At 47.6% G+C, this 18,775-nt stretch overlaps 1 protein-coding gene across 4 annotated transcripts in view; it reads right to left on the bottom strand.

Moving 5' to 3' along the window:
• The window catches only part of CACNA1H (calcium voltage-gated channel subunit alpha1 H), a 577,698-nt gene that overhangs the window by 161,245 nt on the left and 397,678 nt on the right, over positions 1 to 18,775 (bottom strand). For all 4 annotated transcript variants that reach the window (XM_088464812.1, XM_088464813.1, XM_088464811.1 and 1 more), the window contains one exon: positions 17,861 to 18,653. In XM_088464812.1, the coding sequence (XP_088320938.1) occupies positions 17,861 to 18,653 (793 nt within the window). The remainder of the gene's footprint in view (positions 1 to 17,860; positions 18,654 to 18,775) is intronic.

Consider the following 18,775-nt stretch of genomic DNA (forward strand, 5'->3'; position numbering starts at 1 on the left):
GTGGTATGGTGGGGCTGTGTATTGGGAAGAGTGAGTGGTATGGTGGGGCTGTGTATTGGGAAGAGTGAGTGGTATGGTGGGGCTGTGTATTGGGAAGAGTGAGTGGTATGGTGGGGCTGTGATTGGGGAGAGTGCTTTGTATGGTGGGGCTGTGTATTGGGAAGAGTGAGTGGTATGGTGGGGCTGTGTATTGGGGAGAGTGAGTGGTATGGTGGGGCTGTGATTGGGGAGAGTGCTTTGTATGGTCGGGCTGTGTATTGGGAAGAGTGAGTGGTATGGTGGGGCTGTGATTGGGGAGAGTGCTTTGTATGGTGGGGCTGTTTATTGGGAAGAGTGAGTGGTATGGTGGGGCTGTGTATTGGGAAGAGTGAGTGGTATGGTGGGGCTGTGTATTGGGAAGAGTGAGTGGTACGGAGGGGCTGTGTATTGGGGAGAAAGTGATGGGGGATGTGTATTGGGTACAGTGTATGGGGAGAGTGAGTGGTATGGTGGGGCTGTGTATTGGGAAGAGTGTGTGGTATGGTGGAGCTGTGTATTGGGGAGAGTGAGTGGTATGGTGGGGCTGTGATTGGGGAGAGTGCTTTGTATGGTGGGGCTGTGTATTGGGAAGAGTGAGTTGTATGGTGGGGCTGTGTATTGGGGAGAGTGCTTTGTATGGAGGGGCTGTGTATTGGGAAGAGCGAGTGGAATGGTGGGGCTGTATATTGGGAAGAGTGAGTGGTATGGTGGGGTTGTGTATTGGGAAGAGTGAGTGGTATGGTGCGGCTGTGTATTGGGGAGAAAGTGATGGGGGATGTGTTTTGGGTATAGTGTATGGGGGATGGGGAGAGTGAGTGGTATCGTGTGGCTGTGTATTGGGAAGAGTGAGTGGTATGGTGGGGCTGTGTATTGGGGAGAGTGAGTGGTATGGTGGGGCTGTGTATTGGGAAGAGTGAGTGGTATGGTGGGGCTGTGATTGGGGAGAGTGCTTTGTATGGTGGGGCTGTGTATTGGGAAGAGTGAGTGGTATGGTGGGGCTGTGTATTGGGAAGAGTGAGTGGTATGGTGGGGCTGTGTATTGGGCAGAGTGCTTTGTATGGAGGGGCTGTGTATTGGGAAGAGTGAGTGGTATGGTGGGGCTATGTATTGGGAAGAGTGAGTGGTATGGTGGGGCTGTGATTGGGGAGAGTGCTTTGTATGGTGGGGCTGTGTATTGGGAAGACTGAGTGGTATGGTGGGGCTGTGATTGGGGAAAGTCCTTTGTATGGTGGGGCTGTGTATTGGTAAGAGTGCGTGTTATGGTGGTATGGTGGGGCTGTGTATTGGGAAGAGTGCGTGTTATGGTGGGGCTGTGTATTGGGAAGAGCGAGTGGTATGGGGTCTGTGTATTGGGGAGAAAGTGATGGGGGATGTGTATTGGGTACAGTGTATGGGGGATGGGGAGAGTGAGTGGTTTGGTGGGGTTGTGTATTGGGAAGAGCGAGTGGTATGGGGTCTGTGTATTGGGGAGATAGTGATGGGGATGTGTGAGAGTGAGTTATATGAGGGGGCTGTGTACCAGGGACAGTGAGTGATATGAGGGGTTATGTATTGGGTACATTGAGTGAATAGGGGGCCTGAGTACTGTTAAGTGTCTTCACCTAGGTAATGCCGAGAACATGCTGGTAACATTATATTATCAGTATTCCTTTGCCCTTATACACTTTAAAAAAAACACACACTGCATATGTAATATAAGCAACAACATAGCTAAGGAAGGTGAAGGCAGCAACTTACCTCTAACCTACGTACCCTTTTGGGAGATGCACAATTGCACATTGCAGTGCAGGGCAGGACATCCCCATTTACAGAGGAAGAAGAGACAGCAGTATCATCTGAGTAGCTATTATTCTACCTGTAATAAGCAAGGGGGCGTCTTGGTCCTAAAGAGACCTTAGTGAGCCGTGGTTTCACACTTCAACTGCTGTGTCATTGATACTGCTGTCTGTTCTTCTTCCATATAATATGCAGCCTAATGAAAAATTACTTTCTATGTATATTAAATATCAGACACAGAGGACAAATCGGACAGAAAAATGAACAGTGGGATGTACAGTAGGGGCAAAGCAGGGCGAGAGCGCGTTAGGACAGTTGGCAGGATTGAAAGCTAGAGCCCCTAAGCAGCTACCCACATTGCCGTAGGCAAAGACTGAGATTAGCAGTGTTGATGGATGCAATGAATGAGACTCATAGAAACCTATTAGAAAAATATGTCTTATTTAGTTCTGTAACTAAGTGGTTAATAATAAATAAGTGTCCGTCATAGTTCATACCTGGGTGAAATTGCTGCCTGAAGACAGTAAATGTGACTAGGAGAACGGTACAGATTATTGCTGACACAGCCTCACTAAATTCACTATACACTTGCAAATCAGTTCTCAGCTTTCATCTGAACATATGTGCTGTCAATGGAGTGATTTGAACAGCGGCTTATACTGTAGGTGCCATCCCTGAGGAAATGATAAACACTGAAAAAGCAGAATATGACGGAAAAGTGCTTTGCAATTTGTTGAGTTTTAATTTTTTGAGTTCCTGCTGAAATAAACAGCACATCTGGCACAATGCAGATTACAAGAGGGCGGCCATTTTATAACGTACCCAAATTGCTTCATTATTATATGTAGCTAATATAGAGATGGTATTCTCCTGTTACACAGGATGCTCTGAACCCACATATTTCCATTTCAAATAATAATAAATAATAATAATATCATCATCAATAAAAACTATAAATACCCATACAGTGTTTCAGTTATTATTAGTCATTCTAGGAATCATGTTATTTCTGGGTAATGCCGGCAATACACCTGACACTCAGTTCCCCATTCTGCCGATGCCAATTCCATCCACCAATCGCGATCAAAATTCGGCGGACATTGATGATCAGTGATCCGTCTGGGAATCGGGCAAATGCAACATGTAAAGATCCCCAACTGGCCGATTCCGACCATTTTTGGGTTGGAAACGTGGAATTGATATTGTTCAACATGTTGGATTTCTCGTACCTCTGACCCTGGCATCAGGGCAATTCTCCGTTCTGCCAATACTGAGGTATCGGGGAAATCCAACATGTTGGACAATCTCGATTCCCCGATGCTGACCTGAACATGGTTGGACTTAGCGAGTCTGGGATTTTTAACATGTTGAATTTCCCTGACCGATCGGTGATCATCAATGGATATTATTCAAATACCATTCTGATCGGCGTCGGCAGAACGGGCAATCGGCCCGTAGATGTATATCCCACATTATACCTCATGCTCCCCATGCCTCTTAGATTGTAAACCCATTTGGGCAGGACCATTTTCGTTTCCTGTTTCTTGTCATTGTACGGTATTTGTTTGTGTCATGATCCACATCACTGTGTTATACAGATGTCTCCTCATTCACCTAGCTTTATTTTATGCCATACGGCAGAGGATGTGTAACACCCCTTATGTGTCATGGCACGGATATCCAATTTCATACTTTTGCGTCTTTTTCGCACCGCAGCCGCATGCCAACAGACTTGTAGAGTACGGGGGGGGACTTAGGATTTGCCATGGTGGCAGTGTACTGCATGGTGCTACTCATATCAGTGTCTGTTTTTTTTTAGATATGCATATTTTTGGCCACTTGTACAGCACACAAATCCACTAGTGGTGTAAAGGGTACGCATACCTTCACATTAGCATTGTGAAAATTACGCCAAAGGTGTACATATTGAGCAAAATGAAGTATGGTGCACCTTAGTTGCATCTTTCATGGTGCACCAACAAGGCAATTTGGCACAATATGGGGGTAGGGTGTATTGGGCTTTAAATTAAGTATGGTGCACCTTAGTTGCATCTTTCATGGTGCACCAACAAGGCAATTTGGCACAATTTGAGGGTAGAGTGTATTGGGCTTTAAATGAAGTATGGTGCACCTTAGTAGCATCTTTCATGGTGCACCAACAAGGCAATTTGGCACAATTAGAGGTTAGGTGTATTGGGCTTAAAGTGAAGTATGGTGCACCTTAGTTAAATCTTTCATGGTGCACCAACAAGGCAATTTGGCACAATTTGAGGGTAGGGTGTATTGGGCTTAAAGTGAAGTATGGTGCACCTTAGTTGCATCTTTCATGGTGCACCAACAAGGCAATTTGGCACAATTTGAGGGTAGGGTGTATTGGGCTTTAAATGAAGTATGGTGCACCTTAGTGGCATCTTTCATGGTGCACCAACAAGGCAATTAGGCACAATTTGAGGTTAGGTGTATTGGGCTTAAAGTGAAGTATGGTGCACCTTAGTTAAATCTTTCATGGTGCACCAACAAGGCAATTTGGCACAATTTGAGGTTAGGTGTATTGGGCTTAAAGTGAAGTATGGTGCACCTTAGTTGGATCTTTCATGGTGCACCAACAAGGCAATTTGGCACAATTTGAGGGTAGGTGTATTGGGCTTAAAGTGAAGTATGGTGCACCTTAGTTGAATCTTTCATGGTGCACCAACAAGGCAATTTGGCACAATTTGAGGGTAGGGTGTATTGGGCTTAAAATGAAGTATGGTGCACCTTAGTTGCATCTTTCATGGTACACCAACAAGGCAATTTGGCACAATTTGAGGGTAGGTGTATGTCAGCACTTTGCAATGAAAATAGAGTAATTATTTTATTACAAAATAAATCTTAAAAAAGAAAAACAAATTAGGTGTGTTTTGCTTTTCATAACTCAATTACATAATGGAAAAGTTTCAATGTGGATGATTCCTTACTGGCTTTAGGGAAACGGTTACATGAGATAAGCGCCAATAACCAGCACTTCCACCTGCACTCAGGGAGGGAGTAAAGTGGGCAGCAGAGAACTCGATATTGCCACCTGTATGGATACCTGCAGTGAATACGTGTACGTAGTAGGGCACTACTTTAGTTAATCATGTTAGACAGTTTTTGAAGCACCAGTACAAAATTAAGCCAGTGCTTTATAAGAAGCCCTCTCTTTTCTTCGGAGTGCATCCTGTTTTCGTTCCACTGTATGTTTGGCATTTGATTCGCAATGTGGGGATAGTGGTGAAATGTTTATGCTGCCCATAAACTAGACAAACTGGTGAGAATACCCCAGCAACCAAGCAGTGGCTAATTCACTGCAAAGATCTGCGTTCACTGACATCAGAACCCCCCATGGACCAAAGCAATGAAATGACACTGGTCAGGATGTCTACATGTGATCTCCCTGCGGGCCAGCTTTGGTACAGAACGCGCCTGCAGCTCAGATAACGTTATTTATAGATAGCTACAGTATACACCTGTGCACCAACAAACAGTCTCTAAACATTAGGCTGATATGTTGTCACCTAGAGGATTGTGGATATGTAATTCGGCCCTGACGTTACATTAGACAGACAGCTGTCCACTTGGGAGAGATCATAGCGTACAATACTCTATGTCTCTGAGAGACAAACCTCATGGCGCAGCGTGGGTTTTGCTATAACAAAGTCACTTGGTGGCTGAAGTGTTAGGTTTAATGCTGCCGGCCTCCCCTGCACTCAGGAGACAGGCAGGTGTCCTGTAAACACAGGGAGAGAGCTTTGATTAATGTTTTGCGATGCTAACAGGACTCTGTAAATGGCGCCTCCTGACGGCATTACTGTAGGAGTGACAAGCACTGAGGACCAGGCAGCGATTGCAGCTAATCCAGAAAGTAGGGAGGGATGTGCAGCCTCTCTCACAGAAACGGAATTTCAGACATTAGTCCCTCTTTACTCGAGACGTTTCCCTTCAGATCACCACGCAGCTATTTATGTAGAGCAAATATATGCAATTATACTTAAGTGTTTATGTTCCGATGCTATGAACCCATTGCTCGTGATTTGATTCCACTCAGCTGCGGGGAAGAGTAATGAGTAATTCACCACGGCGATTATTACTTTCAGTCATGATTACAGAAGCCAGATCAAACCCAGCCAAGTCAAGGAGCGGAATTCAGCTTAGTGCTTAATAACCTGAGAATTAATACAGCATATGGGTTTGTATCAACTACGCTGGACACTGTCTAAGAGGCCCAGGAGTCACAATGGACATGGATGGGTTTGTGGTGACTGGGACACATAATTAGTTCTGAGGAATTGTACTGTAATTAAATAAGCAAGCGCAGGGGATGCATTACAGGTGATCGAAATATAAAGAGGGACCATTGCACTGCTATTTCTAGTACTATTACTGTACAGTCACCTGCAATACTGTAGCTCTTTTATTGCAGGGACTGTAGAATTATAGTATTTGGTGCTTATAGGACACTAGCGACACGCCCCGGCTTCGCATGGGAGCAATTTTGAATTTACAGTGATAGTCTTTTCGAGAAGCAATCGGGAAGCCGACTGCCTATATACCTGCAGCCGGCTTCCCGACTCTCTTATCCCGGCAAGGGTGAAATGCCGGGCGTCTAGATATAGACGCCCGCATTTCCCCGACGCCGGGAGACCGGCGCCCGGCATCACGATCGTAGTGATGCCGGGCGCCGAGAGCGGACAGCCGTGGGGGGGGAGGGTTAGGTTTAGGGCTCCCGGGGGGGACTTAGGGTTAGGCACCCCCCCCGGGAGGGTTAGGGTTAGGCACCCCCGGGGGGGACTTAGGGTTAGGCAGCGGGGAAGGGGGTAGTTAGGGTTAGGCACTTAGAGGGGGGATTAGGGTTAGGCACTTGGGGGGGAAGTTAGGGTTAGGCACCCCTAAGGAGGGTTAGGTTAGTGGATACTTACCTATCCACGATCGGGATTTCCAGCGCTGTCTGGCTTCCGCTGCGTCGCACTCTGCTCCTGTCGGGCTGCCGCTGACGGGAATCGAACCGCCGGCCGTGCGGCCGGCAGTATATCATACCCATTCTGTCTTTTCTAACCGAGGTCTTATAAGGGAATCAGTATGAATGACCGCCGGCTTCAAATCCCGATGCCGGCAGACCGGCAGCAGTGGAAATCCAGACAGGGGACTTAGGTAAGTATAACTAACCCTACCCCCCCCAACCCTAACCCTCCCCTAGGGGTGCCTAACCCTAACCTCCTCCCTAGTGCCTAACCTTAACCCCCCGTTCCCCGCAGCCTAAACCTAAATCTCCCGGGGGGGTGGGGGGGTGCCTAACCCTAACCACCCCTTCCTTTAGCCTAACCCCCCCTTCCCCTAGCCTAACCCTAAACCACCAGGGGGGGTGCCTAAAACTAAGTACCCCCAGGGAGCCCCATACCTAACTAACCCCCCCCGCCCCCCGCGGCTGTCCGTGCCCACCGCCCGGCTTACCTTCTATCGGTATGGCGGCGGCGGGCTCCCGAAGTAGGTATAATGACAGGCGTCGGGATTTCGACGCCTGTCATTAGTACCCTGCCGGGATTTGACAGTCGGGCTTGTAGACGACATTAGTAGTTTTTTCTCCTGATGTCAACACAAAAAGATTTAGGGTCTCATTCAGACCCGGTCGCAAGCGCTGAGTGCTCGCAACCGGGTCGATGGTTAGGCCCTGCGCACGCGCAGCGGCCACAATGCGCGTGCGCAAGCCCCGGAGCTCACTACAAAAAGGGTCGGCTGTCGATGTTGATCGACAGCTCGGCCCGTTTTGTAGGCGGGGCGGGTGGTTTCACAAACGGAGGCGTTTACCGTTTTGTGGGCGGCCGCACTGACATCAGCCGTGATGTCAGTGGGGAGTTTTCTGCTCGATCAGAGCAGGAAGCTCCCTGGAACTTGCGGCTGCCGAGACCCAACCTTAGGGTCTTGTCGCAAGCCCCAGTGGTCGCGATGGTCTTGACTATCGCGACCATCACCCTGGTCGGGCGCTAAGCTGTGGGTGGTAACCCACAGCTTAGCTAGCGACCAGGAGGCCGCACTTAAAAATAGAAGCGGCCGCCCTCATTCAGAACGAGCGCTCACTTCTTGCAAGACCCTCTAAATGAGGGCCTTAGTTTTGACGTGACACGCAAAGGCGCCACGTAATGTTGTCCATGAGCAAAACACTTAGTACACCTCCAGCCACGTTAAGGGTCTGTCCCTGTGCTTTATTTATTGCCATGACAACGCAGAAGATTACCGGGAATTGGACTCGTTTGAAATTAAAGAATCATTTTTCACATAAATTAAATAAATACAGTAATAAAAGGGAAAAAAAGAAAAATTTGTATCAGTAGACAGGGCTTATATCAATTTTTTTCGGGAGGAATAGGATAATACGTATCAATCTCTACACGCTATAAAATAAAGTTCATCATTGTAATATATACAACGTTTAGGCAGCGTAAGCCAAGAAAGTGCTCGGACGTCGGTTTTTTATTGACCTGCTTCACTAAAAACTGTCACTGCTCGGCTCCCCTTTGTCACACATTAATGTGTCCTACATCTAAACCTCCCTTGACAAATGCTCTATAGAATAGTGAAAACTGCATCAAAATCCGTCCAGTGATTCTGGAGATTGGCCCAAACAGACAGATGCCTACCAAGGACTATGGCCCTCATTCAGAGCCGTACGCTCTGAGCAGAGCGCACGCTCTGAATGAGGGCCGGGCTCCATTTTCATGGAGCGTCCTCCTGGACGCTCGTATAGCTGTGGGTCACCACCCACAGGCTATACGAGCGTGCATTGTGATGGTCGAGACCATCGCGACCATCGAATTTGCGAGCCGGAGCCTGCGGTTGAGGTCTTCAACCGCAAGCTCCGGAGTGATTTTGGCTCTATCAGAGCCAAAATCACTCCCACTGACATCACTAGTGATGTCAGTGGGCCGGCTTTTGACGGGAGGCGTTCCCGTGGGAACGCCCCCGTCAGGGAGGCACGCCCCTGGCACGCCCACCAAAGGGGGCGTGCTGTCAATCAACATTGACAGCACGCCCCCTTTGATCGGACACAACGAGCGAAGGACTTTCCTTCGCTCGTCGCGTCTGGCGCATGCGCACGACGGAGCTCCCTCCGTCGTGCGCATGCTCAGTCCATAACATCGACCCACTTGCGAGCGGACAGCCGCTCGCGAGTGGGTCTGAATCAGGCCCTATATTTTATACTATGTGTAAATGGTGATGTCAAATAAAAATATATCTAATTACAAAATCCGCCCATTCAAACAATTTGGCCTCCAGCACACCACAGTGAAAAAAAGGGAACAAATGTATTCCAGATTTAGGGCCATGTTTATTACAATCTGCATTTTTAATGCAGATGTGATGCGATATTTTTGAAAAAAATTTGCAAAGAGAAATGATAAAAAATCTCTTTCCGTTCCCAGCGAAGAGCTTACGATATACAGTCAGGTGCATAAATATTGGGACATTGACAGAACTTTCATATTTTGGCCTCTATTCACCACCACAATGGCTTTGAAATGAAATAAACAAGATGTGCTTTACCTGCAGACTTTCAGATTTAATTTGAGGGTAATTACATCCAAATCAGGTGAACGGTGTAGGAATTACAACGGTTTCTACATGTGCCTCCCACTTTTTAAGGGGCCAAAAGTAATCGGACTATCACCTCAAAAGCTATTTCATGGACAGGTGTGGGCTATTCCCTCGTTATTTCATTATCAATTAAGCAGGTAAAAGGTCTGGAGTTGATTCTAGGTGTGACATTTGCATTTGGAATCAGTTGCTGTCGACTCTCAATATGAGATCCAAAGAGCTGTCACTATCAGTGAAGCAAGCCATCATTAGGCTGAAAAATCAAAACAAACCCATCAGAGAGATAGCAAAAACATTAGGTGTGGCCAAATCAACTGTTTCGAACATTCTTAAAAAGAAAGAACGTGCCGGAGAGCTCAGCAACACCAAAAGACCCGGAAGACCACGGAAAACAACTGTGGTTGATGACAGAAGAATTATTTCCCTGGTGAAGAAAAACCCCTTCACAACAGTTGGCCAAATCAAGAACACTCTCCAGGAGGTAGGTGTATATGTGTCAAAGTCAACAATCAAGAGAAGACTTCACAAGAGTGAATATAGAGGGTTCACCACAAGATGTAAACCATTGGTGAGCCACAAAAACAGGAAGACCAGATTAGAGTTTGCCAAACAACATCTAAAAAAGCCATTACAGTTCTTGAACAACATCCTATGGACAGATGAGACAAAGATCATCTTGTACCAGAGTGATGGGAAGAGAAGAGTATGGAGAAGGAAAGGAACTGCTCATGATCCAAAACATACCACCTTATCAGTGAAGCATGGTGGTGGTAGTGTCATGGCGTGGGCATGTATGGCTTCCCTTGTATTTATTGATTATGTGACTGCTGACAAAAGCAGCAGAATGAATTCTGAAGTGTTTTGGGAAATATTATATGCTCATATTCAGTCAAATGCTTCAGAACTCATTGGACGGCGCTTCACAGTGCAGATGGACAATGACCAAAAGCAACCAAAGAGTTTTTTAAGGCTAAAAAGTGGAATGTTATGCAATGGCCAAGTCAATCCCCTGACCTGAATCCGATTGAGCATGCATTTCACTTGATGAAGAGAAAACTGAAGGGAAAATGCCCCAAGAACAAGCAGGAACTGAAGACATTTGCAGTAGAGGCCTGGCAGAGCATCACCAGGGATGAAACCCTGCGTCTGGTGATGTCTATGCGTTCCAGACTTCAGGCTGTAATTGCCTGCAAAGGATTTGCAAGAAAGTATTAAAAAGTGAAAGTTAGATTTAGGATTGTTTAGTTTGTCCCATTACTTTTGGCCCCTTAAAAAATGGGAGGCACATAAAGAAACCGTTGTAATTCCTACAATGTTCACCTGATTTGGATGTAATTACCCTCAAATTAAATCTGAAAGTCTGCAGGTAAATCACATCTTGTTTGTTTCATTTCAAAGCCATTGTGGTGGTAAATAGAGGCCAAAATATGAAAATTCTGTCAATGTCCCAATATTTATGCACCTGACTGTAACTCTGCTTCCTGGTTCGGCATCGGCACGTGTACTGTGCAGGCGCGGGCATTGGTCTGTGCATGGGTCACTGGTGGATCCCTCTCTGGTAAAAAAAACTTGTGAAAAAGTAGTCCAAAAAGTACCAAAATGTAGCCCCGAAACAGGGCTTCAGAGCACCTTGTGCGCTGCTGCCCCCTCCCCCTAAACATATGCTGTCATAAGGCTGTACCCCAGGGGGTAGGTGGGCGGGATCGCCTTGACCGGAGCACCGCACCTTTAGCCGGTGCGTCCTCCGGACACTCCGACCAGCTGTACAGGCTGTGTGGCCGACGCGTGTGATGGCACTGCAGTACTGATACTGGCTGCAGGGCACCGTTCCAATATACGTTACTGACATATAATAAAAACCATCCCAATGTTCCCTCGCTCTCGTTATTAATATAGTCGTCACTTTTATTATTAATTTAAAGGCATTAATGAGACAGGAACAAGCTGTATTTTATGAATAAAATTGCAAAGTCTAAATTAATAAGGAAAGTCTGTTCCTACATTTACTCAGCAGAGTCTGAAGTTACTTTTAATGGGCAACTGTTTGCTAAGAAATTGTCATGTCAATGGGATCGTACTGTGTATATGAGCGTGGATCTAAAAGTTTGTGTCCTGATGTAGTAGTAGGTGCCGCCCCGTTGGGAACGACATCACTAAAAGTTGGGAACAACATCACTAAAAGTTGAGAACAACATCACTAAAAGTTGGGAACAACCAGGACCGTTTCTACCATTACGCATGGTACGCAGCTGAGTAGGGCGCCATATAGTGGAGGGTGCCTCAGTTGCGACCTGCGGGCAGTCTGTGTCTTTGTGACACAGCTGCACCGCGCGTGTAGCACTGACCGGACGGAGTTCGGTCAGCACTACACAGTAACAAACACACAGCCGCCGGCGCCGGAGTCAGTCAGACTCTCATTGGCTGCTGCGCCCACTGCCGGACCCGGGCTGGAGCTTTTCCGGATCCCGCAGTGGGTAATAGGAGAGACGTCATGAGGAGCTGGGATTCAGGTAGGTGTTTTTATTTTTTATTACACATGTGTGTCTACTCGGGGGGAGAGGGCGGGGTGTTACTACTGGGGCACTGCATGATGGGAGGGACCTCCACTGGGGGCACAACAAGGGGCGGACTACTACAAAGGGGGGACTACTACAGGGGGGTGGCTACTACTGGGGCACTGCATGATGGGGGGACCTCCACTGGGGGCACAACAAGGGGGGGACTACTACAAAGGGGGGACTACTACAGGAGCACTGCATAGGGGGGAATCTCCACTGGGGGCACAACAAGGGGGGACTACTACTAGGGGCACTACAAGGGGGGACCACTACAAGGGGAGACTACCACTGGGGGCACTGCATCGAGGGACCACTACTGGGGGCACTATATAAAGGGCAATACTGGGGCACTGTATAGGGGGTGAACCTCCACTGGGGGCACAACAAGGGTGTGGCTACTACTGGGGCACTGCATAGGGGGGGAGCCCCACTGGGGGCACAACAAGGGGTGGACTACTACTAGGGGCACTATAAGGGGGGGACCACTACAAGGGGGTGGGACTACCACTGGGGGCACTGCATCGAGGGACCACTACTGGGGACTCTACATAAAGGGCAATACTGGGGGTACTGCATAGGGGGGGGGAACTGTTTAAAGGGCACTGCATAAGGGGTACCACTACTGGGGGCACTGCATAGGGAGGAGTACCACTGGGGGCACTACATAAGGGGCTTATTACTGGGGGCAGAAGGGGCACTGCATAGGGGGACTACTACTGGGGGCACTATATAAGGGGCTCACTACTGGGGGCACAAGGGGCACTGCACAGGGGGGACCACTACTGGGGGCACTGTAAAAGGGGCACTGCATAGGGGGGCGCCAAAAAATGTACTCGCTTACCAAAAAATTTAGGCTAGGGCCGGTCCTGGGAACAACATCACTAAAAGTTGGGAACAAACTGACATCACACTCAGGCTCAAGGAACACATTTGTGGGAAGACTTTTGCGTCTGATGACGATGCATGGCTGCTATACAGGTTTGCTTTGAGGACCAATCACCGGACTTTTTGCTGAACAGAAACAAGAGGCTGGAGAATCGATGGGAGAAGTGTATTGAAGTAAATGGAAACTATGTAATAAAATAAACGCCAGTTGAACTCTGTTATTCATGGTCAGGATATCAATGGTTGAGCACAGGGGTTTAAATCTAATTGACTGAGGTACTAATTAAGGGCCTGATTCATCAAGGATCACTATTGCGATTACGCACGCAATTGGCCGATGTGTATGCATCACAGTGCACGATCGCATTGACTACGCAGAACCATCACAGAGTATTTGACAGGAAGCACCATTTGGGGGAAGTAATGGGGGGGGGGTGAAACGCAGGCGTGCCAGTGCGTTTGAACGCCGTTGCAGGGACGTGCATAAATTATCCACCGTGATGCCCTACGCAGCTTGGGCTTCCACTGTGTGCGATGAGGCGATTTCTGAGTAAGGTCAGACCTTGTGCAAGTGTGCGTGAGGCTGCGATTGTACTTGATGTCACCGATGGTTTTGCAGTCTTGCTAAGTATTATGGATGTGTGTAAGGTAAAGGGGGCGCCCTAATGTTAGATTGCGTATGGCATTACGATTGTAATCATTAGCATATCTTTGCAGGGAGAATGCGTGCGTAATCGCAACAGCGATCCTTGCTGAATCAGGCCCTAAGTCACTTGTGGTCCTGCATGGATATCCTTAAAACCTGGACTGTTAGGGAGTCTTGAGGACAGAGGGCCTGATTCAGAGCCGGACGCTATTTGCGCTCGCTCGTTCAGAAAAAGGGGTCGGATATTTAAATTGAGCGCTCGCTCTTTGCGGTCTGTTGACGCCTCTATGTCTGAGTGAGCGAACGACACATGCGCTCGCTATTTTGTAAAGACGCCCCCTGGCCGCTCGCATCCTACGTCATCTCCGCTATTTATTAGAATAATCAAGTACATCGAAAGGCGTCTGAACTGCTCGCAGTGCTTGTGGTAGGATTTTCCTACCGCAATCATGCGAACAGTTCAGGCTAAGAGACAACCAAGTGACGTGGCCGATGACGCTGCTTTGTTAATTATGCACACCCTTAAAACGTCTGTTTTGACCGTTTGGCACGCCTGCGTTCGGATCACCACTCCCCGTTTTCAAGCACCTTCCCCTGTTACCACCCACAAATGCCTCATCCTGTCACTCAAATTAGCAGGCACTCGCTATTTTGCGAGCGCTCGATTTCCGACCGCACTGACTGGCTGGCGCATGCGCATTACGACCCATACGCATGCGCAGTTGTGCGAACATCGCTCGGAGCGAACGCTTACGAGCGGCTCTGAATCAGGCCCTGAGTTTGGGAACTTCTGTCTTATTGTCTTAAAGGGGACTTGTTATTCTGACTGCTATAAAAACCTAATGTCTGACCATTGATAGGTCTAGCAATCTGTGAGCCTGATTTCGAGACGGATGCAGTCCCGACCGCAGCTGCTAGTTATCAAGCTGCGGAGGTGCGAATCTGTGAAAAAAATGCACCCACCTTCAAAAAGTATAGAGACACCCCGCCGCAGCCTTCGCAACCCGGAACGCAGCAGCATCCCATACACAGGCCCACCGATGTACGCAGTCACACAGCACGGCCGGCCGGGCAAACACGCTGTGGGTATGATTTCTGTGAATGGGATTGCTGACACCCGCCATTACCTGCCCCTAAAATGGCTCCACCCAATCTGCGTTTAGCCGACCACTCCCCTGTCACCTCCCGCAAACGCCCCATTTCCATCCACCCCCTAACTTCCTGTAAATCTCTCTGCGATAACAGGAGGGATCACAAGGGCACCTTCACGCTCGCGCATTGCGAGGCATGCACAGTCTTCTGATAATCGCTCAACTTGGGTCAGGGGTGTATTTACAGAGAAGGGGTCCCGTGTTCACTCACCATCTGGGGCCCCCTTCTCTCTCTCCGGCGTGTACTGCACATGCGCAGGACAACGGGAAAATGGCGCGGCAGCCTTTCTTCCTGGCGATTTCCCTACTGTGCATGCACAGAACGCCGGAATAGTGGCCGCGGCGGCCATTTTCCAGGCATTCTGTGTAGCGCTTCTCCAGCCAATGTGGGATTTCGGAGAGGTAAATATTAGGAAGTATGGGTGCAGGCTGTGTGGTGTGGGCCCCCCTGGACCCAGAGGCCGGTGTGCCCCGCACGCCCTGCACCCATTATAGATACGCCCCTGCCTGGGGTATAAATGTATAAATGCATAAAGGTATAAAAAAACAAATGAAGCATACTGTAAAATAAAAATGCATTATATATTAATAAGGAGGCTTTACTTAGCGATAGAAAAGTTAAAAGTAAATGTATAGTATGTCTAGAATCTGCGGTGGAATGACATCCAAAGACCTGAATTCATTCAGTCGTAATGTCGACATTAGTATGTCAACATTGTTCAAACTGTTGACAGGCACCAAATCGACATGCTCAAATGCGCCATGTGAAATGTCATCAGTTTGAGGATGCCGACAGTTAGAGTCTGGCGCCTCCGGGAGGGATAGGGTTAAGCTGCGGGGGGAGGTTAGGGTTAGCTTGCCGAGGGGAGGGAGGTATTAAGGGTAGGGATTAGAATGTTAACATGATAACTGTCGACCAATCATACCCTGCCCGTTTCAACAAAGCAAATAACAACCAGTAGTCAACTTTGTTGTCGTGCAATGAATGTGTCCAACTTGTTTTCCCATGTAACCAAAGACATGCAGGCACAGCGTGGTGAGAGGGCAATATGCTTTATAAAGTCAACTGCAATATCACACTTGCAGTGTCATTCATAGCATTATATATCAGGGGTTGGGTATTCCAACCTTACAGTGGAAAATAAGTTGGACTAAACATCGCATCACAACAAAGTTACTACTTGGTTGTTTTTTGCTTTGATGAAACAAATGTGATTCTTGCAAAAAAAATTAAATAAATAAATAACATAATTTTCCATGATACAGAGCAGGGGATCACGTATATGTTACCAAACAAACACAAACAAGCAGAAAAATGAATATATTTGTAGATTGTGTTATTAATTGGCGGATATACGTCATTGTGAATTAATTGGGGGATATACATAATTATTAATTAGGGGATATACATAATTGTGAATTAATTGGGGGATAGACATAATTGTAAGATATTAGCAGACCTCATCCTGAACAGACAAAGGGTAGGAAGGTTGTAATGAACAACAGAAACGTTATCATCTTTTATGTATGTACCACCAGATAAAGCAGTGCAGTACAGAGAATATTACACCATTCACTACACCGTTAGAGCTCTAAATTTACTAACACACACGTCAGCAGCCAATGAACCTACCAGTGGGCCTGATTCAGAGCCGACACAGAGGTGGACACGTCTTTTGCCGCAGTCACTTTTGCGTCTTTATGCTTGCGCTGCTACAAAGCCCTTCCTTGGTGTCAGCGCCATATTATTGCGGCAGTGCGCCCTGTGCCATACTGCCGTCAATCCGCACCCGCTCCCCCAGAGCGCATACCTATACCGTCAGGGAATGGGTGGAGGGCAGGGTTCTCCATCGCTGGAAACTCCTGCACTGCAGGTCTCTCCCCACACACACTGCAGGAGCAGGGCAGGTTGCAGCGGCCGGTGAACATAGCAGATTCCGCCCTGGCGCACCTCCCTCCTTACAGCCCTGCTTGGTGTACATCCGTGCATCCCAATGTGCAAGGACTGAGACGCTCACTCAAGGTGCAATGTCTTTAGACGCCAACATCGGTCGCACCATCGAAACTTGCACCTGCCCTATAGTAGATGCAGTTTCTCAATCCGTGTATGGCCACCTATGTCAGCGGCTTTGTATGCTACCGCTTCCATAAGACACAACATCTCCGTGCGTCATTTTAGCCACCGTCCTTGTTATCTCCCAGTCGCCGTCCAGAAACGCCCCGTACATTTCTGATATTGTGCGTCCACATGTGGACTGCGGCTCTGTGCTTACAAAATCGTGATCGCTCCACTAAAGCCGACATCGCACCTGCGGCCGACATCGCCGTTGCATCCACCTCACAATCAGGACCGTTATGTGTTTGCAGTATGGGATGAAAGTGAAGCACCCAGACAAAAAAAGTGTGGAGCACATACAAACTCTACACAGACAAGACCCTGACCCCAGTACTGTGCCACCAGGCTGATGAACATTTATGATCACGCTATTTACCGTAGCAACATCACCTATGGATGCACAATGTAAATATACTGTGTTTTGGAGATATATTGAATTATCTCCTGGTCAGTGTTCTCTCTGGAAATGAAAGAGTTAAAAGCTTAGCCTAAACAGTACGTCACCCTGAAAACCTGCACTGAGAATCTGCAGGTCAGTGCAACCATTGCAAAACCCCCCACAAAAGACCTTTTCCTAACAAGTTCTGTTTTCAACACCATCCTATCTAGAAAGCACAATCCCACTTGGCTCTGCAAACGACACAATGGGATATATTTACTAAAGTGCAGGTTTTTAGGAGTGGAGCTGTTGCCCGTAGCAATGAATCAGATTTGACTTATCATTTATTTTGCACCATCTAGAAGATAATAGCTAGAATCTGATTGCTTGCTACAGGCAACAAGCCACTTCTAAAAACCCGCACTTTTGTAAATATACTCCATATACGGTATGTAGGACATATAACAAGAAAGGCAAGAAAACAAGAAGATAAATGTATTTGTCGGTTCAGAATGCTGTTATTTTGGTGTCCTTGGATAGACATTACTGTACTGGGTTTAATTGAACATTTACAACAGACCCGTTGTATTTGCAATGAAAATAAATACACCTAGACAATAGAATTCACAGAAGGTGGGATTCCCCTTTTAGTTGTATCTTAGATGTGTGCTATTATGTAATACAATGTAAACTGGACTTAGTAATAAAGATATGTTGCCTTACCATGTTCTCCCACTAGGTGGTGGATCTTTCCATAGGAATCCGCATTCAAACTGACCGGGCTGTTCACCAAACTGACCGGGGTACTGTCTCTCCTCTTTCCTTTCGGCAAGGTGGTGGGGCTGGTTTTGCTGGTCGGGGAAGGCAGGATGGTGGGATAGTTCATGTTGGTATGGTTGAGCACAGCATCCACTTTGGTGTTAGGGGAGGCATTGGAAGACTTACATGGTTTCAGCTGGGGCCCCTCAAAATGGCAGTCCGCGTGGTAGATGCTGTGGACGGACTCGCTATTGGGCGGTGAGTTCTGATGGCTGGGGGACGGTGGGAGAAGCCTCAGCTGGCTCCTAGGCTGAATGATCTTCATCTCTACATCACAGATCTCCGGACTTGACCTGGGTCCACGGGGGCTTCCGTTACTTATGTGATAGTGATGGTGGTGGTGATGATGATGGTGATGGATCAAATGATGGATGGAAGTGATCCGCCGTTTGCACTTGCGTCCTCGGCCCTGCCCGTTCATGGCGGCGCTGTTGGGGTTGACCTTTTTCCTCCGCTTGCTTTGCCAATTGTTATAAAAGCGTAGCGTCCGTCGCTTGACTTTCCTGAAAATGTGGCAGATGTACTTAAGTAACTCCTCGTAGCAGCTGCCCGGCTCGGAGAAGCTGGCGATTGTGCTGTCGTTGGAGAGGTAACGAGCCCGCTGCTCCTCCATTAACTGATTCTCTCGCTGTTTCGTCTCAGAAAACTGTGTTGCTATCACAACCAGGCACAAGTTTATCATGAAGAAAGAACCCACCTAGGGAAATAGATAATTGAGAATAAAAATGGTTTGAACGGAGATCTGAAGCCGCAGAGCGCAATATTGATAACACAATATTCTTCTTGTAAGACAGGACAATATGGAAACATATCGGACAA

The sequence above is a fragment of the Taudactylus pleione genome, unplaced genomic scaffold (assembly GCF_031769625.1).
Source record: "Taudactylus pleione unplaced genomic scaffold, aTauple2 ptg000061l, whole genome shotgun sequence".
In the NCBI taxonomy this organism is placed as follows: domain Eukaryota; kingdom Metazoa; phylum Chordata; class Amphibia; order Anura; family Myobatrachidae; genus Taudactylus; species Taudactylus pleione.